The sequence below is a fragment of the Anser brachyrhynchus genome (genome assembly GCF_964034855.1).
Source record: "Anser brachyrhynchus genome assembly, chromosome: 17".
Taxonomy (NCBI): domain Eukaryota; kingdom Metazoa; phylum Chordata; class Aves; order Anseriformes; family Anatidae; genus Anser; species Anser brachyrhynchus.
Genome location: NC_137710.1, coordinates 10570579 through 10593183, shown reverse-complemented (window position 1 = coordinate 10593183; position 22605 = coordinate 10570579). Strand labels below are relative to the sequence as shown.

Genomic DNA, 22605 nt, shown 5'->3' with positions numbered 1-22605 from the left:
TGTCTTAATTCAGTGCTAAGTTGCTATGAGTGCTAGAACCTTGCACTCAGAAATCCCTGTGGTGCCAAGCTGCTTTGTTCTATTGTGTTTTGTGCAGGATACAGAGAGCCATTTGCTTGATTCATTAGCAAATTTGGGGCTGTAGCTTGCTGCTGCAAATGCCAAAAAACAGGCCACAAGAGGACTGGAGGTGCCAGGGGAGTGCAGCCTAGTCTGTATTTTTCCTGTGCGGCATGTGCTTGTGGTGGGGACTGCGTGAAAAAGCCCACGAGGCTCTTAGCAGGTCTGTCCTATTTGCCTAGGTTGTAGAAACACAACACAATCTGTCACGGTTTCAGTGGAGATGAGACAGGGCCTTTTGTCACTCAAACCAAGTAACTGAAGGAAATGTTTAGAGGTGCAGTAAATTTCACTGTCAAATTAATGCAGAGGCAGCCATTTCGCAGTGCCTCCCTGCTCCTTGGGCTGGTAAAGCGAGTGCTGTGTGCTCGCTCGCTCAGAGCAGCCTCCTTTTGGCACTCTGTAGATTGCATTCTCCCACTCAGTGTTCCTTCTTCCAGGTCACTGCTCTCCAAATCAGGCCAAAAGACAGCATGACCCCATTTGTCACTGGCCCTCTGCATGCTGGAGCATCATGCTCGCTCACTCTTTGTCTCCAGTCTGGTCTGTAACCTGTCTGCTCCAGCAGCCCTTTCCTGCTGCTGCTCTTGCTGGCCTTAGAAGGTCGGTCATCTGTAAGGCGCAGGACCAAAAGCTTGCTCCAAGTGTAAATGACGTTCTGTGCTTCCTGTTGACTCTGTTATTTCCGACTGTGATTTTATCGGACTGTTAGACCTGATCTTCCTGTTTCACTCAGTATTGCTGAGAACTTATTCAAGCTTTGCTCTTTTATTAGTTTCGATTAACTTGGCTTTGTTACTTAGAAAACACCTCAGGTACAATATTTTATTGTTGCTCTTGCCAGTGCTTTATGCAGGGTTGGCTCAGGTCAGCCAGACCCCCTGCCCAGTGCTCATTCTCCCCACCTGGCTCCGTTCGGAACAAGCTGTTCTCTACCAAGAGTCAGCCAGCAGGAGGGGAGCGCAGGGGTCCCTCCAGCCCTGAAACAGAGTGCAGAGATCAGGGAGCAAGGGGTAGCAGCACGTACAGCAGCAGTCCTTGCTCAGCCTCGGTTCTTACCCAGCAAGGAAGTGTCTCTCTGTGAGCTCTCAGCTCCAGAGCACTGCTTTTGCTAGCTCTTTGTAGCCATATGACATTCACTGTGGGGACGGAGCTGGGCTTTGACTCATATTTTTAATGTCTTATTGACTTACTTTTGTTTTGCACAGTGGTAGGAGTTCCCTGTTCATAATCTAACCATAACTGGTAATTCCTGATAACTTAAATAACCCAGGCCATGCTGGAATCTTCCTTATACTTTTTTGCAAATATTCAAAACCCTCCTTTCTCTGAAATCTTAAGCAGTCTCTGCTACAAATAAAACACTCTTGGTGACTCCTTTCTAAAAGCATATAGAAAACTGTTTCTGACTTGGAGGATTAGCTGTGACTGCATGATCAGCAGGGCCATTTTGGCAGCTTAACGGGATGACTTTTTAGGCAGCTGGAGGTCAAGTTTTCAGGAATACTGAGCACGGTTCCTCTTCATAGGAAACCAGACACTTCAGAAATGGTTTCCTCTCGCTTCTGGGAAAGAATGCAGTAGTTGAAAGGAACCAAACTTCCAGCACGGAAATTCAGGGGAGAACAGCCTAGATTCTAGCCAACTTGTAGGGACCTTGGCCAGCCACACTGGCGGGGGCGGATCTGTTCCGCCAGAGTTAAAAGCAAACCCTCTTGGCAAGCAGTCTGTTATTTGGGTTTGCTGAGGCGCTGAAGCTAAGCGCTGCTGCCCGTTGGCCTCAGAGACCTTTCTGCAGTTCCAAAATGTGGGAGCTATTGGTTGCAGACTATTCCTTACAAGAGGTCTTCAGGAATTTCTGCCACAATTGCACCTACAGGAACCGGTCCAATTCGACAGGAAGGCATGTGTGTGCTGGCAGCATCCCGCTGTGGGCTCACGTCCGTAACAAAGTGCGCGGAGATAAGGTTGGCCTGACTCGCTCATCTGTTGCTTCTTGGGGGCTCTGTGGTGTGAGCAAGTGGGGAGAAACTTTTCTCTCTGCTGGTTGTCTTTTGGGGGAAGTGGTGCAGGGGGTGGTGGGATGTGTCATCTCTGTAGCTGACAGCAGCACCGGGCTCATTTATTGAAGAATCGAAAGAAAGATGCATGCTTGCATCTAAGCTCTCCCAGAATGTACAGGAGCTGCCATTGTTTCAACTTTTACTTCTGCCCTGCAGAGAACTCTGCTTTTATATGGGATTTTGTAAGAGGGAGGAACTGTGCTGCAGAAATAGCCCTGGTGTCTTTGCTTGCTGATAACAGTAAATTCCCAACACAGGGCTCAGAGCAGCTGCCTCCGTCCACTCTTACTGTGCCTCAGGTGTTCCAGAGCCAAGGATCCCAAAGCCATCTCAGGAGGCGCTGAAGTCTGCTTGCTTTGGCTGGGTTCTGGTTGCTGATAGCAGTCCCCCATGCAGGAAATTCTTTTCTCTCTTTTGCCAGCATAGCTTGAGGAGAGTGCCACTCTTCGGCAAAATCAGATGTGTTTGGACTCTTCAGCAAGCACTGGAATTGCTGGGTTAAGTCTGAGTACTTGAGCCAGCCTGCAACTGGCCACTCCAAGGAGGTCAAGCAAGGCTGAAAATGGGAGCTCAGGGCTTTGCTTCACAACACGTTTCTAGTTAGTGAATTCTTGCAATAGCAGGGCCAGGTGTTCTTCCTGCCTCTGTGCTCAAAGTGAAGTGAAAATAATAGGCAGGTCGAAGTGGGACAGCTTGCCATGATTCCTGGGCTGACTTTCTCTGTTTCAGCTGGCTTCCTTCGCTGTCAGAACCTGGCAGGTTTGGTTTGTTTAAAGTTACTCGTCTCTGTATGGATCACTTTATATTTCTCTTTGTCTCACTGTAGGGTCGTTATGTCTTCCGAATTCAGTGGAACAGAGCCCTTCTTGGAAGCTATTAGCTTCCTAGCCAAGAGCTATAAAGTTCTTAAGTCTGGCTTTTTATTTCAGTACAATAATTTCACACTCATCCAACCCCAGCTGTCCCTAGAAGACTGCAGTCCACTTTCCCCAGTTGAGACCAGATTGCAGCATCTGATTTCTGCCATGTATTTGGAGCTTTGTATGGTACTGTGGGAGGAGCAGCTCTTGCAGGAGATGCTGTTCAGCAGCCGTGATCTCTTTCATGCGTGATGCCCATGAGCTTCACCGTCTCCTTTTTGTGATGTAGCAGACTTCTGTCTTCCTTCAGGCTTGTGCGCAAGGGGCAAAGAGCGTCTGGCCCTGTGAAGAATGAATTTTGAATGGTCCTGTGATGAATGAAGTTTGAATGAATTCAAACTTTTTAAATGCCCAATATCTAAAGCTTACAAATTACTACAGAATAGAAAAATGTGAGAGCTTAATACAGAGCTCTTTTTGTGTCCACTGTAGTAAGGTGTGGGTTTTTTTTGACTATGTGTCTGTCTGACATTCCTGTGTTAATTCTATTGTAAGCCTAGACAGGTCAGACAGAATTAGACTTAGTGAAAAAGACAAAGTTGTTTTTTAAAGAGGAGACAGATAACTCTTCACCTGCTCTTGATTTTTGGAGCAGATGTTTGTGGATGTTTTTTGTGCTTTTTTAAACTAACAAATTACACAAAAGTTCTGCTTTTCAGCACAAGAGAACTGATACAAAAGGTCATAACCTTTTCTTGTCAGCTTTGAATGCTTCGGTGCTTACATTTAATGAACTTTTTTGATTGTTGAAACTATGAGAAGGCTTCCCAAACTGAAGTAAAGCATACAAGTACACATGGATGGACAGTTTCCTGTGTATATGTACATACCTCAATTTCTGATACCATTTCTGAACTTTGAAAATTAGTTTCAAAGCCTCTTTTATGAAAGAAATCGGAAAACAAATGAGATTCCCTCAGAGTTATGGGGACCTGCAGCTCCTTGGGAGAGAGAGGAAGACAAATAGTTTTCCTCTATTTCAGATCAGCCTTATTTTCAAAAATCTTGCTTCCCTGTTTCTGACTCCTAGCCCTTTGGGATGGGACAAATTTGGCTGTCTATTCATGTACTACAGCAATAAATGTAGTCTTCCTGTCTCTGAAATGTGAGGTTATTAGCTTTCATATATTGATTTTTCTCACTGAACTTTCCTTTGTTGTTGAGCAGATACGGCACACATGTTGCTGGATTTTCCATGCAAATGGGTTATCAGCCTGCTTAGAGAATGGCACGATATCTGAGTATCCTGTTACTCAAAACTTGAGAAACCTTGAAATGTGTCTTTCTTCTGTGGAAATGAAATAACACATTGAAAGTGGTAGAGCACTGCTCACTTACAGAAGCCTTCCAGGCTAGCTGACTTCTCAGAATCCTGTTCCTAGCTCATGGTAACTTCCATGTTTTTCAGCTGGACCCACAGGCGTTGCAGGATAAAGACTGGCAGCGCACAGTCATCTCAATGAATGGGGTAAGTACAGAAAGCAGAAGTTAGCACTGCTTCTGCACCTTTGATGTGGTTTATTACTTTGCTGTTCATTGCAACATTAAAAAAATTAAAAAAGAAAAAAAATAAAATGTTGTTTGAAATGTAACAGCTGTTCTCTTTTATTCAGGTTGAAGTGAAGCTGTCGGTGAAGTTTACCAGTCGAGAGTTTAGCCTGAAAAGGATGCCGTCACGGAAACAGACAGGGGTCTTTGGGGTCAAGATCGCTATTGTCACCAAGTGAGCTGATGGGTTGAATTTCTCCTTATTGCTTTTCTAGAAAGCCAATTAGCCAGCGGGTTGCACCTGTCTTTACCCCACTGAGGGATTTGTCAGTACAGTCTGCTTCACTTGAGTAGTAGTGCAGATGGCTGTTGCTGCAGAAGGGAGATGGCGTACGTTTTGTGAGCTTCATTTTTTGCATGGGTCAAAAAACAACATGCGCACAGGCTTGGAAACCCAGGGTTGTTTGCTTTCAGCATATCACTTTTCTGAGTTCCGGAAATGCCCCTTGCCCTTTTAGTCAGTAGTTTTTGACTTGGTCACAAATTTCCAGAGCCACTAAACAGTGATATTTCCTTTCCGTAATCGGAAACGTTCAAGTTTTTTGGATCCTGTTGTATTGTTTTAACCCCTGATCTTTTGTCATGAATTGTTTGCCAGAAGAAACCTGTTTGTTCCATCAAATAGTTTGGGAAGTGTGGTATTTCCTCCCTCTGGAACTGCATTAGTCTGAAAGCACCAGTGTTGCTATGTAGCCAGGGGCTGTTTGGGAATCCTGGGATTACCTGGGCCGAGAGGGAGACTTCTGGGGCACTAGGACCCGGCCAGAAGCTCTAGCACTCAGGGCAAGCTGCACTGCAGCCAGAGCCAGGCTGAGACCTCAGAAAACCCTCTCCAGTTTTAAAAGGAGTTTTTCAGCTCAGTTTTGATTACCTGCTTAGACTTTCTCCCACCCTGTTGTTCAGAAGAGGTCTGCACAGCAAAGTGATGGGTGATTTCAGCCAGCTTGGCTGGCCGAGGTAACAGGAATTGAGGGCATGGGCTATACTGAAGTCTTCTATCTGGCTTTCTTAAGGAGAGAGAGATCAAAGGTGCCTTACATCGTGCGCCAGTGTGTGGAGGAGATAGAGCGACGTGGGATGGAGGAGGTGGGCATCTACCGTGTCTCTGGGGTTGCAACCGATATCCAGGCTCTGAAAGCTGCCTTTGATGTCAGTAAGTATTTGCGTCTGATGTTTTCCTTTGTGCTGTGAGAACCTGCATGAGCTCCCTGTCAGATGGCTGTGCTATTTTAAATCTTCTGTTCCCCAAGAAGCATTAAGAGGTAGAGATTTTCTCTCACAGAGAATCATTTTAACCCTGGCTGCATGTTTTATTAATATTCTTCAGCTACAGATATGACCCAAGACATACAACGGGATGGATCCTCATACCAAATAACACATTTGTTATTCCTCCCAGCAGACATGACGTGGTGGGTTTGCATGCCTTGCCAAGGCTTTGTAAATGGCAGATACCTTCCTCAGGGGAAGCAGCAGCAATCAGAAGCTGTAATTTTCCTTATTGCTGTGAGGTCTCCAAATTAATAGAAGTCCTTGAAATTGTTTGAGAATGTTTTGTGAAAGGAGGCCAGAAAAAAATAATATTAAAAAAATCTAAGCTTGGCTGGGAAGAACAGGGTGTTTACCAAATTGAAGATGCAAGGTCAGGGCTCTTGATTTTATTTTATATTTTTTTCTTGACTCTGTGGCTAGATTGATGTGTGCAGACTATAAAATCAGATACCAGCATTTGTAAAACCTTCCTTGATCTTGTGCAGAAAAGTGCTCTGTAGTGCTCTGCATTTAAAGGAATGACATGTGTGTCCCAAAAGGCATCCAAAACCAGGCAGATGAAACACCTCCAGATTGCTGTGGTACAAAAAGTGAAATTTCTGCCTTACTTCCAGTCCCGCATGGTGACCTAAGGACCACTGAGCTCTCTTTTGATGCAAGTGGTCATGAGGTCTAGGCCTGGTGCCTGATTTCACCCTTTCTGCACTTTGTTCATTGTTGTTGTTTGTTTGTTTGTGAAATTTCTTCATTCCTGTATTTTCTTTTCAACCCCCCTAAGCTACTAAAAACATTGATTTATGAATCCTCAGTAGTGCAAGTAAAGTAAGGGTGTTTCATATTTTGAAAAACAACTTATGTGCATTTACATTAAATGGTGTTTTGCACTAACCTTCATTAAACCCGCACTGGCTCTGCTGGTTGATCTGTTTGTTTTTGGCAAAGGAGGTGGTTTTGTTGTTCTTAATAGCATCAGAACTGAAATGCAAGCCCTGAATTGCCTGTGTTCTTTAGCTACACTCAGTGGGGAGTTAGACAGCCTCAGAGTCTCTTATTCTAAGCTGTTTGAGGCAGGGAATTGGAATAACAACTGTGGTCATTAACAAGAAGTTGAAGTGCATATAAATACAGTCATGCAGAGCCTGTTCCAGATCAGGCCCATTGCTGGCGCAGCATAACTAACCCTGGGTAGTGTGAACTTCCCTCTAGTTAACTTTAAGCTGGAAATTGTTTGCAGTCATTTGTGCAGCACTTCTCAGTTATCAGAAGTTAGCTCATTTAATCCGGAGAAATGTAAACAGGAAAAATCTCAGCTGTTTGGGCAAAGACAATGGATAAACAAAGAGAGTCAAAGCAAGCAAAAGAGTGAATGCAAGACCAGCAGTTTATTTACCCTACTTCCCCTCTTCCCTCTTTCAGATAACAAGGATGTGTCAGTGATGATGAGCGAGATGGATGTTAATGCCATTGCAGGCACGTTGAAACTGTACTTCCGAGAACTACCTGAACCACTCTTTACCGATGAACTGTACCCCAACTTTGCGGAGGGCATTGGTAGGTAGTAGCAGAAATAACCCTTGATAACCAGCATCTGTGTTAAAGACACTCTCCTGTAGGAGGCTGCTCCTGAAGCAGTACAAAAAACGTATTGATAATGTTGGACAGAAGCCTGGAACAAGCTGTAAGGGAAATGAAAAGGAGCTCAGAAATGAGCTCTGGAATGATGTCTTGCACCAGGTTTGATGATGGGCAATCACCATGCTTTTTTATAAGTCGAAAATGTCCAGGTTTCTGAAGGGTGGGTTAAGAATAGAATGACAGCCTACTTGTTGAGGTTGTGCGTATTGGTTTTTCCTCATTCGGTCTTCCAGGGAAGTCCTTTTTGGAGGGGATATACCTTGCAATATATTAATGCAGGGGAAAACATCCTAATGAAAAGATCCTAATGAAATGTCTGAAAGCATTTGAACTGCTTGAGGGAAAAGGATTCTCTTTCTACCCCTCTAAGAAATAAAAGGAAAAGATCCAGTGCAACTCTGACCTTCCAACCCATGATGCAAGTACAGTCCATTCAGGACCATCCATATCTGTTGGTTTGGTAAATTATGCAGTCAGTCAAATTCTCATTCACTGCCTACGGTGATGTTTTATTATTTTCTGTCTTGTAGCACTTTCAGATCCTGTTGCAAAGGAAAGCTGCATGTTGAATCTATTGTTATCACTTCCAGAACCCAACCTTGTGACATTCCTTTTCCTTTTGGACCATTTAAAAAGGTAATATTTGGATCCTTTAAATACCTATTTAATGCATAAAACAACCTTATTTTGGAAAGTGGAGCCTGTTCCTTGAACATACACTGAATCAGGCAAATAAAAAAGCATTTGCAGATTTGCTGTGAATGCTCATCAGGTAACTATTGTCTCATGCTCGTTTAGTGAAGCGCTAAATCTTGAATTCCATTCTCACTGAAACCAGAAAGATTAGAACTGAAGGAAAGGGGTAATAAAAAGGTCTCAGGGCTTATCTAGTGCAAATGCAAATTCCTGCTGCAATATCTCTGCAAAACTGCACCTGCATCTGGAAAGGTTTTAGTGTAAACTGGGAAGCTTTGTCTGTGTTTAAGGACTTGTGAGTCCTGTCTCAAAAGGTGTTGCAATCTAACATGGTATGTCTTTACAATTCCAGTTTTGTCCTTCTGCTAACTGGAGTTGTCAGTTCCGTGCTTAGACTAGTCTTTCTGATCTTGTCTATGTCTTTGTAATTTGGTTGTAACTGTGAAAAAAATTTCCATGCGTTTGATAGTAATAAAATAAATGTGTTTAATATATACACAGCATTTTAATTTACATTGTATTGTACACACCAGAGACTGTCACTGCAAAGATGAGAGATGATCTTGTAACTGAGGTTCTGGATTAAATTCCAGGAAATCTGGGTTTGACTTGTTTCTGCTGCGGACTTCTGTGCCCTTAGGTAAATTTTTTACCCTATGTGCCTCAGTTGCTCACTTACAAAACTGGCATGAAAAACATTCCTTTATTCCTATCCCATTTTTGTCTGACCAGACAATAAGCAGCAGTTTCTTTCCCAAGTAAGCTGTGTCTGTAGAATGCCTAAGACTGTGGCTGTCAGATCAAAGAAATGCTTATGCATACAGTTAATTTGGGGACAGAGAGAGTGCTTGCTTCAACGTCTATACCAAAAATTTTTACAAAAGGAATAAATATGTTTTTGTACTTAAGAACACTTCCAAAGTTAGATATTTATAAAGATCCACCTTGCCTGTTTTTTCTTCTCCTAGGGTTGCTGAGAGGGAAAGTATCAACAAGATGTCCCTGCATAATCTTGCAACTGTCTTTGGACCAACTCTGCTCAGACCTTCAGAGAAGGACAGTAAAATTCCTGCTAACCCAACCCAGCCTATAACAATGACTGATAGTTGGTCACTAGAAGTCATGTCCCAGGTAAAATGCTAAATGTGCTATTGAATATTTTGAAGACAGTAGCTGGGAAACTGCAGTCCTCTAGAAAGGCGTAGTTCAGCTGTCTTTTTTGTTTCAATGAAGGTTTTTCATGCACAACTTTCACCTCAACACAGACATTTTAGACTGTTTATAGAACTGTGTTTTTTCAGGCAGTTCAGTTTGCATCTGTACAAATAGAGCTTTACGTGAAAAAATGTCACAACACACACATCCTGCATTCTTTGTTAGCGCATAGTAAGATTGTTGAGAACTGTCTCACAGTGCTGTATTTCTAGCCTAGGATAAAAGGGATGGTCTGTTTTTTTCCACGATGCTCCTCAACACATAAGCTATCTTTACTGATACACAAAAAAAACATCCTTGATAGATTCAGCCTTGGCCCTTGCTTCTTCTGAAGGCAGTGCAGAGAATTGGAGCACAGAGCTGTTAGCTCATCAGCAAGTTTTGCACTTTCTTTATTGAGTGATAGCAAATCCAAAATAGCCAGGATGAGAATGAGTTAAAAGGGTTTTATTTTTACCTCTTTCATTCTCTTTCCAGGTTCAAGTCCTTCTGTACTTCCTGCAGCTAGAGACCATCCCTACCCCAGACAGCAAGAGACAAAGCATTCTCTTTTCCACAGAGGTATAAACGCCTGTGATACCAACAGGACTCAAAAAACTGCTCTTGGCATAAATCTGCCTCTCCGGAGAAAAAGAAGACTGGTGTTTCTTCAGACATTTCTGGCCTGTTCCTGTCCTGGGGAATTATGGCCCTCAGTGCTTCTGTTGTTTGTTAACCAGAGACAAGCTGAAGAGAAAGGAGAAAAATCTCTACTTTTGATCAGTAGAACCAGAAAGAATTGAACTGGAGATAGAGCTGTGCGGAATCTCCACTAGAAGGAGCAATAGACACTTGAACAAATGCACCACAGAGTGTGGCTGTTATTCTTGTTGGAAATGTGACAGAAGGTATTCCTCATTTTATGGATTTATCATAAAGAAACTTCAAGATTTCTACTGGACCACTTGATAGGATACCCTTTTTTGGGTGAGGGGGAGTTAAAAGATCTATCACAACTGTGTCTTTAATAACTGCTGTTTTTAAAGTACTGTTCTAGGCCACAAAAATAGCATTGCTTTGCAAGAAGAGGAGAGAAGGGAAGGGTCTGGGATCTAAGATTACCTCCTCAGAAATTCAAGTCTTGATTTGAACAGGGTTCTAAAGAAATGGAACAGTTTTGCATACAACTAGAACTTTTTCTTTTTTGTCTTGCCCACCCCCTCCCCTGCAAATGTTTATACAAACTCTAGGGAAGGAGATGCCCTGCTCTCGCCTATGTTGCACTTCAGATGTTTGGTTGGGGGGGGGGTTAAGGTACCCAGACCCAACAATGTTACAGTATAAATAAATACAGCAAATTAAAGAAAGGCAGGGAGTATTTGAGTCGGTGCTTTGTGATTGTGTTGTTTGTTTGCATATAAAAGCAGGAGCAATACTATCCAGAGAGGATTGCTGAATTCCTTGGACCCTGCCAAACTTAATGAAAATTAATTGGGAAGGCTGTTGATTTCCAACACTCCAAAGAAATGATGTTATCATTGCAAAAATAATTGAAGCATTTCTGGACAAAACAAATTATTAGTGGCTATCAGGTTGGCTGGCTGCTTACTCCAAACTTCTGTCATAACAGCTTTTTATTTGTTTGTTTTGATACTTGAATTTTTGGAGGCTTTGTACATTGCTTCTACAAGAGTCTTTTTCTGATAGATATAAATACTTTGATAAAATATGTCAGAATGTACTTTATGGACAACCTAGCCAGTAGCATGCATGTGTGTATTCTTCAGAAACTTCAACCTTGTTTTAAATAAGGGCAGGGACGAAATTTCTGTGGAACTACATACAGCAGTACAAAAGGTCTAGCTAAATACTAGCTTTGAGTTTTCCTGCCTAACTTGGTCAAAGCCATGGGGGTTACATAGGCGTAAAGGGCAGCAGTATTTGTCTAGGGAATTGAAAGCATAATCTAATTGCTTAATCCAGAGCAAAGTATTCTGGCTATGAAACAGTTGTGCCAAACATCTTGGGGGAGGTGGGAATTATTACATTTTCATAAAGTACTCCAGCCCCCTTTACTTCCTACCCAGTTATGCAGCATCCAGTTAGCGGCAACCATCCATCATCCTGGCAAGAAGAAAAGTGCAGCTCAAAGATGAGGAAAGGAATCAGCAAGGGAAGAAGGAGGGAGGGACGGATTTTGAAAGAAGTAATTGGTATAGTTAGGTTGTCAACATCATTTGAGTGGAAATACCATGAAGAAAGCAACCCTCGTTATGCTGAATTTCACGTTTTCTGATGATGAGTAATCTGCAATCTCTCAATTAGAAAAACAAAACCCAAAACAAACAAAAAGAACAACAATATAGTAATAATAATAATAATAATAATAATAATAAAACAAACAAACAAACAAAAGAGTCTTTCAAACAAATGGAAAGAAAAAAATAATGGAAGGGAAATGGTTTTGTAGTCAATGTAATTCTGACTGCTGCATAATATTAGAAACTATTGTACTGTGAAGTTGCAAATTCAAAAAGGAACAAATAGAAATTCCAATTTTGTGAGTATATCAACATTTTGCATGCTTTGTAAGGATCCTTATAGGAATTTAATATTGCTTAGTATCCCTTCTTAGGTCTGGGAGCAAACTTCTTCGTAATGTAATGTACAACTAGAAATTCCTTCTCTATTGTATGTATTTCCACTACATTCCAACTTCTGAACCCAGAAAACAGAAAAAATGTTTATAGTAGGAGGTGCTTTTTGGGGGAGGGAGGGAATGAAGGCAAGGAAACTTGAAGGCTTAAATTTTTTATATTTAATTTCTTTTTGCCTTTTCGAAGGTAAAAATTAGTCACAATCTTGCAAATTTTTGACTTAAGAAAAGTCATGCAGACCAGGAAACCATGCTCAGTGGTTTGGGTTTTATGTATTTGTTCTCATTTTTCCATAGCAGTTCTGTAACAATCCTTTGACTGCTAGCTGCATACCTACCCATTCCAAGCTGTTGTTTGGTATATTTGACACAGTAGCACTGTTGTTAACTTCATTAAAAAGAAAAGATAAAAATAAAAATTAAAAAACACAAAACAAACAAAAAACAACAAACTACACCAGGTGGTTGGGTGATAGCCTTTTCCTTTTGGTGTTTAGAATTTGTGGCTGCTCTTTGCAGTGTTGAAACTGGAAAGCAATACCATAATGACTGTGCCAATTTACTTTTGCCCAACTTTTTAATTTTTATTTATATAGGAAGTTAATTTTAATATTAAATTACTGATCTATAGTATGTAACCATGAGAAAATAGCTTTTGCTTTGGTTACTGTTACAGGTTGTTGCTTTTAGTCTCTCATTACAATGCTCAGTTCTAATGTAACATTATCTAACATGCAGGCATGTGGATCAGGGAAAAAAAAGTTAATTTAACTTAACCCATTAATTATTTCTGTTAAGTATGAATATGTTTTCCCCAAAGCTGGTAATTTTGGGCTGGAAAAGATAGCACATCTTACTGCTAATGATGGAATCATGGACTGATTTGAAATATGAGAATTGATTTCTTGAATTTCCTTTAATTTTGCAATCAAGCTTTTTCAAACAGACTTATGTTTTCAGAAATCAAGAATCTCCAAAAGGCTTTTCTTTTCCCAGGGATGTTGTGGGTGTGCTTTTTTTTTTTGAACTTTGTTGTGGTTTTAATAAGCCTTATCATATTTAAACATAAAGGGACTTGCAACACTTGGCTTTAGAGAAGGCCTTCTGATTTCTATGCTTATGTATTCGCTTGTGAGTTGTGTCAGAAAACCTAACTCTTCCTTTTTCTGCATTAAAAGGTACAATATAACATATGAGCAAACTAGCAAAACATTACCCTTTAAATGTGCACTGGAAGTTTATATTCGCTCTGATTCTAGTGTATTGGAGAGACCTTTCTAAAAATGTAGCTTTCAGCTACGTCAATGTGAAACATTAAAACTTTCAACCAAAACTTTTCAGGTGATTAGGATAGTCTGTGTATCTCCAGTTTAAGGAGAGGAGTAAGCATCCATTTCCTGGCATTTAAAAACTATTTTAAAACTCTCACAGATTTTTTTTAACACTGAATGTGTTTTTAAATTAAAAAAAAAAATAAGGGAAAGAGTTTTAAAGATGGTCAAGAAATAACAATTACTAGGTCAGTCTCAGCTTTGCGTGTTATGTGTGCTTTTTATGGGAGGAAAGTGTCTGAAACCAAATCAAAACACATCCATTAAAATGCTGCTGGTGTTCTTTATTCTTGCACAATTTTAACAAGTTGACGTAGTAGCTAAGCTATTTCAGGCTGTATTTTAATGCTGCTATTTTTTAATGTATCAGCTAAGGGCGAAATACAGCAGTGCATTCACTATATTTGCTGATGCCCACTGCCTGCCTTGATTGTGACTTCCACTTGCTAATCGAAGGCAATCAGCATGCACCATATGAAGCAAAACTGCAACATTTTTTGTTGGCCACTAGGTGGTGGAACCACAAAGTATGTTTATGGGAGATGCAGTATTTTTACAGTTTATTCTTTTTACCTGTTTTAAAATGTGTTTTACAGTTGTTTATGTTAGTTTTCTATGAGTTTATTTAAACAAATGTACTGTTCTGTAAAGCATACATGGATTTCCAAATTTGCTTGTCACCCCTGTATAACACTGGAAGGCATGACAACATGTTCTTTATCTTAATGTGCCATTCTTTCAAGTATGTATAAAATGTAAATCGACCAACATGGCTTTTAAAGATACTTAAAATATGATGGGAAAAAACAACAACAAACCAACCCTCTCTGATTCCTCACTTGTTAATCCTTCCTTTTGTTTCAGTGCTTGTTGATCTACTGAGGCAATACTGTACCATGTGGCATTGTTATTATGAAAATTTTAGGAAGAAATGGAAAGTCTTGTAAGAAGGGCCTCTACCCATTCCCTTTTGACTTTATTTCAAGAATACAGGGACTTGCAGTAACAGAAGATTCATACATTCATGCTAGATTTAAGGGATTTGCTTCATTCGAAGAAAAATCTGAAAAGACAAGTAGATATGATCAGACAAATCAAATTTTTGGTGTAGTTAGTAAGTCAGAAACTTGTTCATTCCCTTTTAAATTTGTAGTCCAGGTATGTTTTTCTTTGTAAGCTTTGCTAACATTCTGATAGTACTGTAGTCTGAAAAATAAATCTGATACTGTCCGCTCCCTTTAACGTAGGGTACGTGCAACTGAGATGCTGGAGCTTTCAAATGAGTATTAGCAATTCTCCATTCTGAACTAGAATGAAATGAATGTTCAGAATTAAGTACATGCATCATCCTTAAAATCAACAGAAGCTCTAAACGAAGCACAACTGGAAAAAAAATATAATTAGGAATCACTTGGATTACATCGTCTGGAACTGTATAGAGCACAAATTCTCCTTTCAAGTTACAGAAGAAGGCCTGTGCCCCAGATACTGTGAGCAAAGACTATCTTGCCAGTAAATAAACATTAATATAGGAACGCTAGGAATTCAGCCACTGTAGCCTCCCAGTTCTGACGTGCTGCAATCCCTTTCTTGCTACTGAAAATTCACAGTTCAGTGCTAAGAAAGCAAAGCTTATCACCTGCTCTCTGCATTTTTTCCCCTGTGGAAATAGATAGGGAAGAACAATAGAGTCCATGTATTAGCAAAGGTGAAACACCACTGCAAAGGAAAATGCTAACAAAACCAGGAAGTTATACTATAGTTTAAGCTAAAGTCTGCTTCTGGGCTGCAAGTCTAGGATACCGCAACATACTATAGTGATAAAATGGTTGAAACAGAAGGACCAAAGCAAACAGGAGCGTATGTGTTATCTTGATTCTCCTTCACTAGATTTAGGCCTTCTAGGTGAAGCAAATACGTAAATGCTACTGCCAAGAATTAGAAAATTATTAAATGGCTTAGTTTGCCGCCACTGTTGATTCTTCTTGTGTTTCCATGTTATAGCAGAATTGGAGGAGACAACTGTAAAAGCATGCAGGGGACCCGTGTAAATACTTGCCTCGTCACTTACTTTCTACTGTCAGATTTCACTTTTCAGTAGGAAAGACCCCCTCCTTTTCCAACAGCAACCATGTCTTCTATTCTGTGGAAACAGCCACCGCAGCAGGAGGTTCAGTTTATAGCAGGGCTATTCCTTAAGGAAACTAAAATATTTCCAGTCTTCTGGTTCAGAATGTACCAAGTACTGCTAAAGCTCTGGGCTTGTGCAGGCCTGTTTTGCAAGTATAAATAAGATTCTATTCTTTTCACCTGTTCAATTAATATGATTACAGAGTGCCCAAGCCTAGCAGAAGTGTTTGCTTTACTGCTTGGTTGTGACTGCAGTCACGCTCAAATCATCTTGTCAAAATTATTCATCAGAATGGAGAATTATTTTTGGATTTTCCACAATAACTTTTGTTTGCGTAATAATTGCAATCTCTTTCCCCAATGGTAAGGTGTTCTGAGATTCCAAGGCATTCTACAGATTAATCATTTCTCTAATCTGCAAAATGTTACAAGACCAGTCTATGCCACCGTGAATATATGGAAGAGAATATAGCAGCTTCCCGCAGATAACCCAAAAGGAGTATCGCAATGGGTGGAGCCCCTCCAGTGAGCAGATGGCCTTGGTCCTTAGAGGCTCGCATCTCCCCTGGGGCAGTTTGAGTGAGGCCCAGAAGGCAATTATGGGATAAGACTCATCCAGTTCCTTCCTTATAGTGCCTAATTGAATTATCAAAATCAAGTCTACATAGACAAGCTCAAATTTCCTCCATTTCAGTCCCATTTTGGGAGAAATTGGGACTACGCTAACTTCAGGGATCACAGAAGTTGCTGAAAACTGATGTATACCTTAAGAATCTCCCATATGCTAGTAATGCGATGTAAATGCTGCCATAGCAGAAGAACATTGCTTCATAACAGCCTCTTCCAATGTATTCACTCCCTGGTCTCTTCTTTACTGCTTCCCACAGCCTAGGAGAAATCTTACATCAGGCTTCAGAGTAACATGCAAAAACTTGTAGAATTGCTAAGTAATTTGGAATCCTGGATAAAACTTACCTGTGCAGGAACAGATCTTTCAAAAGGTGGGATATCAGTACTAAAAGTGGTAATGAACTATCCAAGGCAGCAAAAAGAGGGTAAGGAATCTTCCTGTTGGATGACTGAGAACACCACAATGAAATGGTGAATTTAAGTACGAGCTCACAGCAGGACACTGTGAAATGTTGTCCTTTCTGTGTCTGTCTAGCTAAAACCATGAAACTAAGCCTTCTCTTGCCTATGTAGGTTGTGTAGTTTGTTCTTATCTCTAGTATTACAAGTGTTTATAATCCATGAAGAATTCCAATGAAAGGAGATAATAAGACTATTTATTTAAATATAAATACAATTAAATTATATAATTAGTGCTAAATTATCAGGTGTAGAAGAAAAGCAACTTGTTATTGTTTGGATAATTTTGGATTTCTTCAGAGTTAATATTGTTGGCATTGTTTTAACTCTACCATGTTACAGAGTCTGTTTTTGACATTTTATACTGCTGTTGTCAGTGCTTCAGTATCATAGTGCTCTGTTTTTGAAAAGACAACCTAATCCTAATAGCTTAATCCTGAAAGGTGTTGAAACAGTACTGCTAAACATCTTTCAGTTTAGGCCCAAAGAGAGGAAAAAAGGAAGGGGGAAAAAAGGGGAAAAAATAGTAATTCAGGATTTTTTTTTTTTTAATATTCTGAGATAAGTGGTAAGAAAAAGGGACACAAAAACTGTACTTGGGGGAAAAAAAAGTCTAAGGCATTTGTAGCCTTTCTTTGTACACAATGTTAAATAAAATCTCCTGTACCTGTTTGTCAGGTTCTTTGGGTCTTATTTAATTAAAAACTGGGCCTACATTAAACTGAATGTGTCAATTGCATTTGATTGAGTTTGCTAGAGGTAAGGAAATTACCACTGGTGTTTCAAAATGAAAGCTATTTTATGTTTTACAAGGTAAAAGCTGTCTTACTTAAGTAAAAGCTACAGGTTAGTACAGGGTCCTTGCTGAATTAAACTAAAGCAATTATGACATACACAAACAGCTTGTGTGGAAGGGAGGAAGTAGCTGGGCAAAATGATACGTTATCAGGTCTGTATCAATCCTTTTGTAGGAGTATTCCCTCAAAATGCAGCCAGTCTCAAACCCCATCACTTTACATCTTTGTGCAGAGCATGTTAGCTGTAGTTACATATTTGCTAAGAAATCAGCTTCAGCCTCTGGTTCTTTAAATGTTACATTAAATTAGCATTTGGTAGTAACCAATGTGGAAATTTAATCCGTTATTTAAATCAACTTCTCTCTGTGCTTTATTTAAATAAAATGTTGTTTAAATAATTAATGTAATTAAAGTACATTTATGTTTTAATAAAGTCCAAAATTAGTACAAAATATAAACCCCTCTAAAATAAATATCTGATTGAAAGTTCATAAACTGATTCTCATCCAGTTGGGATCACAAGGTCATGTCTCAAATGCAACATCCAAATTAGAGAAAAAAAAAAGTTGTTAAAGCTACACTGAAATGAGATGCAAGTCAAGAAAAAATGCGTCGTGCCCACCCCTAAATTGGGAAAAGAAGGGGAAACTCAGAGAATATTACTAATACTTCCTGCCCATGGTGTATCTGTGTAATATAATTTCAAAACAGTTTTCACGTAGCTTCAACGTGGAATTGTTCTGCAAAATGACCCTCACTCAATTAGAAAGCTTATCTCTGTAGTTCTACCACACTGAATGTTACCAGGATACCCCTGAGCGAGCCTGGAAGGTGTTGCGTCCTGCCCCTAGTGCTGGCTCCTTACCAGGGTCTTTGCTTACACAGCCATGCTCGTGCTGCATTAAACTCTTCACTGATTACCAGGTGGGTGCTTCTCAGCTGCTCCTAGCTCCTTTCTGCCATCTGAAGACCCTGGGTGAGCAGCACAGCTACTGGCGTAAGCTGAATCTCAGGGCACAAGCTTGAGGAAATTCAGCTGGTAGCCATTTACAGTAACTGCTTCTCTGTAACAAGAAAGAATTAAAACTTCAGGGTGCAAAACAACACAGGAGTGCCTAACTGTGGATGTTCTTGCAAATCGCTGCAGAGTCCACTCCCAAGCAGGTGGCTTTTCATTTTCCAGGCAGCACTTGTATTGCTTCCCGTGGCTCTGAGCAGGTTGCCCTGAGGTAGCCGCTGCTCAGAAGCCCTGCAGCATATAGCTATCCGTCTGAGACAGGATCGGCTGTACCTGCCCTGCTCCCGAGAGAGGCATTTGTCTGCTCTTTGTTAGAAGCCTCCAATTATGGAGATTCTGTAATCCTCTTGGGCAATCTAATCCACTGCATAACTACACTGAGAAAGTTTTCCTAACAGACAGTTGGAATGCTCTTGAAGGATACAGTGCTGCAGTATTATTATTTTTATTTTATTTTATTTTTCAGTGTCCTTTTAAGTTCCTGAACTAGATATTAGGTATATGCATTGTCATTTAGCAGCTTGCTCATTCATTCATTGAGCTGAATGAACCACGTTTTGTTTCCTGCTAGAAAACAGAAAGCAGAACTTTGCGGGCTGTGAGAAATACATTGCACAAAACAATTACAGACATTTTTCACGTTCCCTAATACAGAAGTAATGCTGTCATTGGAATCATAGACTCATTTAGGTTGGAAAGGATCCTTAAGGTCATCAAATCCAACCATCAACCTGACACCGCCAAGTCCACAACCAAACCATGACCCTAAGCCCCACATCCACACAACTCTTAATTAACCCTAGGGATGGTGACTCCACCACTTCACTGGGCAGTCCGGTCCAATGCCTCATCCTCTCCACAAATTCTTCCTAATACACAATCTAAAACTCCCCTGGCACAACTTGAGGCCATTTCCTGGCATCCTATTACTTGTAACCTGAGAAAAGAGACTGCCCCCTACTTTGCTACAACCTCCTTTGAGGTGGCTGTGGAGCAATGGGTTCTCCCCTCAGCCTCCTCCAGTCTAAACAACCCCACTTCTCTCAGCTGCTCCTCATACATCTTGTCATCTAGACCCTTCGTTGTTTGTCTGAATGCATTCCAGCACCTCAGTGTCCTTCTCATAGTGAGGGTCCCAAACTGAACACAGCACTCGAGCTGTGGTCTCACCAGTGTCACGTAAAGACAATTACTTCTAGTCCTGCTGGCCCCAGTAACCCTTAGGATTCATTCCAAAAGCAGAAACACAGAACACCAGTTTTTGGAATATGTCATGGATCAGAAAAACCTACGGGAACGGCACTGGTCATATCGTTTCAACCCCAAATGGGAAGTATCACTGAAGTGTAAAGGAGCTGTTTAATGTCAAACAAGCAAACCATGTCCGTGCAGCAACCTTCCAAGGGAATCCCTGCCAGCTAAGGAGGGGCAGATTGAGAGAAATGGATTGGGAAGGGCATCTAAATAAAAGACTGGTTTCATAAATAGATAAATAGGAATGTTTTCCTCACAAAGTAAATCAAACTATGTTGTAACATCTGGAAGCAAACATCATCTCAATTTTAAAGGGAACTCTAATGAAATCTAGATGTCATTTACTTTGATTTACAATATTAAAAATTAAATTTCACCCATGATAACAAGGGGACTGTAAATTATACTTGTCCTCACCGATCTGCAGCACTATGAATTCGAGGAAGGAATGTACCTCAGGGGAGAGGCTGTGATGCAATCTTGTACCAAAGTGTTTCTTTTGATAAAACAGCTGAATTGCTGGTGGGAGAGAGGCTTTACACCATGGTCTGAGCTAAACAGAACTCCTGACGGGGAAACTTTCACGGCGATGTGTCCCATCAGCACATTTTCTTAGTTGCTGTGCTCATACCGCTTTCCAGCCAATGCCTGTAAATACAGACCGTGCTACACCTCCCACCAAAGCGCCAACGCTGTAATTTGAGTTTATGAACTGCAGCCACTCGGTATTCACAACAGCCAGACGTCCCTCATAGCCATGAGCCACAAACGTTGGCCTTTGGGAAGGAGCTACAAGCCTCAAGTTCGCGTTCACACAGCTCTTGTAATCTGAGGAGACAAAGCCATTCCCTACAACCGCCTTCATTTACTCCTCGCTCCAAGGGAAGGCTGTAATTAACGCAATTAACGTAATTCTGTCCCGTCGGGCTAGCGCAGGGTGAAGCCCCCAGACCCCGTTCCCACCTGCCCCTCAGGTGCGGCGCGAGACGCCTCATCGCCCCCTCCCTCCTCAGGAGGCGCGAAGCTCGCAGCGCGCATGCGCCGCCCCTGACCGCGCGCCCCCTCCCCTCCAGCCAGGGCTTGGCGCCGGAGTGGGGGGGCAGTGGGCAGGAGGGGGGGGGGGTTGGCGCCTGCGCAGTGCGGCGTCCCCGCCCGTGAGGGGAGGGGCGGGGCGGAGGGGTCGGTGCCGTGCCCGCGCGCCCCCTGCGCGCCCCCTGCGCGCCCCCTCCGCCTCCCACCGGCGGCGCGCGCGGCCCGGCCCCCCCCCCTCCCATCCCCCCCTCCCCTCTCGCTCCCCTCAGCCCGGGCCCGCGGCGCGCAGCAGCGGGGAGGAGGCGGCGGCTCCCGGTAAGTGCCGGGCCCACACGGCCCCGAGCCCGGCCGGGGGTGGGGGGGGGCTCCTCTGGCGGCCGCGGCGGGGCCTGGGGGGCGGGCTCGGGCTGCGCAGCCCCTCAGCGCGCCGCGGGGAGCTCCTTCCCGCCCGGCCCGGGCTCCTCCTCCCCTTCCTCCTCCTCCTCTTCTTCCTCCTCCTCCTCTTCTTCCTCCTCCTCCTCCCCGCCGTGCCCTGAGGGGCCGCCGTGCCGCCCCCAGGCCGTGACAGCCCCGCCGCCCCCTCCCCGTCGCCCATTTTGTGCCCGGCCCCCGGGCGCCGTGAGGTGACGGCGGGCGGCGGGGGAGGGCCGGGCGCGGGGCGGCGTTACCGAGCCGCGGGCTGAGCTCCCCGGGCCGTGTCCGCGGGGGGGATAACGCGGTGCTGCCGCTCCGGGAGCTGCGGGCTTCCCTCAGCATCTCGCCGCCCTGCCGGCGGGGGGTGGCTGGGCCGGGGACCGAAAAGCCGCTGGTTTGGGGCAGAAATGCGCGCTGCTTGCGGCTCCTCCGGGAGAAGAGTGTCGGGAAGAGCCGGAGGTTCCGCCGGAGGATGTAGCCTGAGCAAGCCCTGCTCACCCCAAAAACAAACACAGACCTGGTGCTTCCTGCTCATTTAATGGTATGGACTTTGGCTGCTGAAAGGTAGGCGAGCTGAACCCAGTGGCTGCTTCTAACGCTCCGTGGGTCGTAACGTAGTCCGGTAGCTCAAAATACAATTCCTCCTCCCTCCTCCAGTGGATTGTAATTAGGTAGTAACTAATAAAAAGGGAAAGAGCACTTAATTTTAAAGAGTCTGAGATTAAAAGTGAGAAACTGAGACCGGAGTGTTCTTCTGATCCCTGTAACAATGCTGCTTAATTTTCTGTTAGTGGAAAAATCAGCTTCTAGGCTGGTGGATGGTGTGAAGGAAGAGAAAGGAAGACTTATGTTTTTCAGATGTCTTCATATGTCTGAAAAAGCATGTCTTTTTTTTTGTTTTGTTTATTGAGTACAAGACATGGTTGTGGAGAACAAAACATCTCATCTGAATTGTTTAAACTTATCCATTTTCTGTCAAATACAGTGCCATCTAGTTAAACCCTGCAGTCCACGTTTCCCAATCCTTTTATCTACTCAAGACGTGGAGCAACGTGTGGATGCGAATTTTTGTTTGGGCGTTGATAAAATGTCTGTGTTCTTACTTGAGAGGTATGAAGGGCTATTTTATTAGAACCTGATGATGGTGGAGCATCACAGTGGGCAAACCTCCACAGGGATCTGTGGCTCCCATGGATTGCACTTCGTGCTGCACTTTGCAGCATAGCAGCGCGGTGCTGTTCCCCTTTCCCTTCCTTGTTCAAAGGCAGGATGATCCCTGTGGCCTTCCAGGAACGCTGCCAAAGGCAGCTTCTCCATCAGGCCTGAGGAGAGGCTTACACGGATGTTCTCCTTAATGGCCGGTATGGCCATGGTAGCCCATCAAAGACAACTTGGGTGTTAGGCTGAGGTCTGGCACATGATCTTTATGTTGGTAA

General features: G+C 42.6%; 2 protein-coding genes and 1 long non-coding RNA gene across 7 annotated transcripts in view; 2 read left to right on the top strand and 1 right to left on the bottom strand.

The window, feature by feature from the left end:
* Positions 1 to 11838, top strand: part of BCR (BCR activator of RhoGEF and GTPase) — a 97874-nt gene extending 86036 nt beyond the window's left edge. For both annotated transcript variants that reach the window (XM_080559988.1, XM_080559989.1), the window contains 7 exons: positions 4512 to 4571; positions 4717 to 4826; positions 5665 to 5804; positions 7340 to 7474; positions 8089 to 8194; positions 9223 to 9385; positions 9947 to 11838. In XM_080559988.1, the coding sequence (XP_080416114.1) occupies positions 4512 to 4571; positions 4717 to 4826; positions 5665 to 5804; positions 7340 to 7474; positions 8089 to 8194; positions 9223 to 9385; positions 9947 to 10036 (804 nt within the window). In that variant the 3' untranslated portion in view covers positions 10037 to 11838. The remainder of the gene's footprint in view (positions 1 to 4511; positions 4572 to 4716; positions 4827 to 5664; positions 5805 to 7339; positions 7475 to 8088; positions 8195 to 9222; positions 9386 to 9946) is intronic.
* Positions 11839 to 14301: 2463 nt separating this feature from the next.
* LOC308179626 lies at positions 14302 to 20870 on the bottom strand. Of its 3 annotated transcripts, none has more exons than XR_013940448.1 (3): positions 20687 to 20870; positions 18317 to 18515; positions 14302 to 16453 (listed from the first exon to the last, which is right to left on the bottom strand). It is a non-coding gene; the product is annotated as an uncharacterized lncRNA (long non-coding RNA). The 3 variants fall into 3 exon arrangements; XR_013940449.1 differs by having other exon boundaries at positions 18373 to 18515; XR_013940450.1 differs by lacking the exon at positions 18317 to 18515 and having other exon boundaries at positions 20687 to 20812.
* The window catches only part of SPECC1L (sperm antigen with calponin homology and coiled-coil domains 1 like), a 70028-nt gene continuing 68290 nt past the window's right edge, over positions 20868 to 22605 (top strand). Inside the window, exon 1 of one of the 2 annotated variants that reach the window (XM_080560000.1) lies at positions 20868 to 21070. Coding sequence is in view for 1 of the 2 variants with exons in the window: in XM_080559999.1 (XP_080416125.1) it covers positions 21708 to 21733 (26 nt within the window). In the remaining variant the exon portion in view is untranslated. Of the gene's footprint in view, positions 21071 to 21285; positions 21734 to 22605 lie in introns of those variants that run through there. The other variant, XM_080559999.1, reaches the window with a different exon arrangement.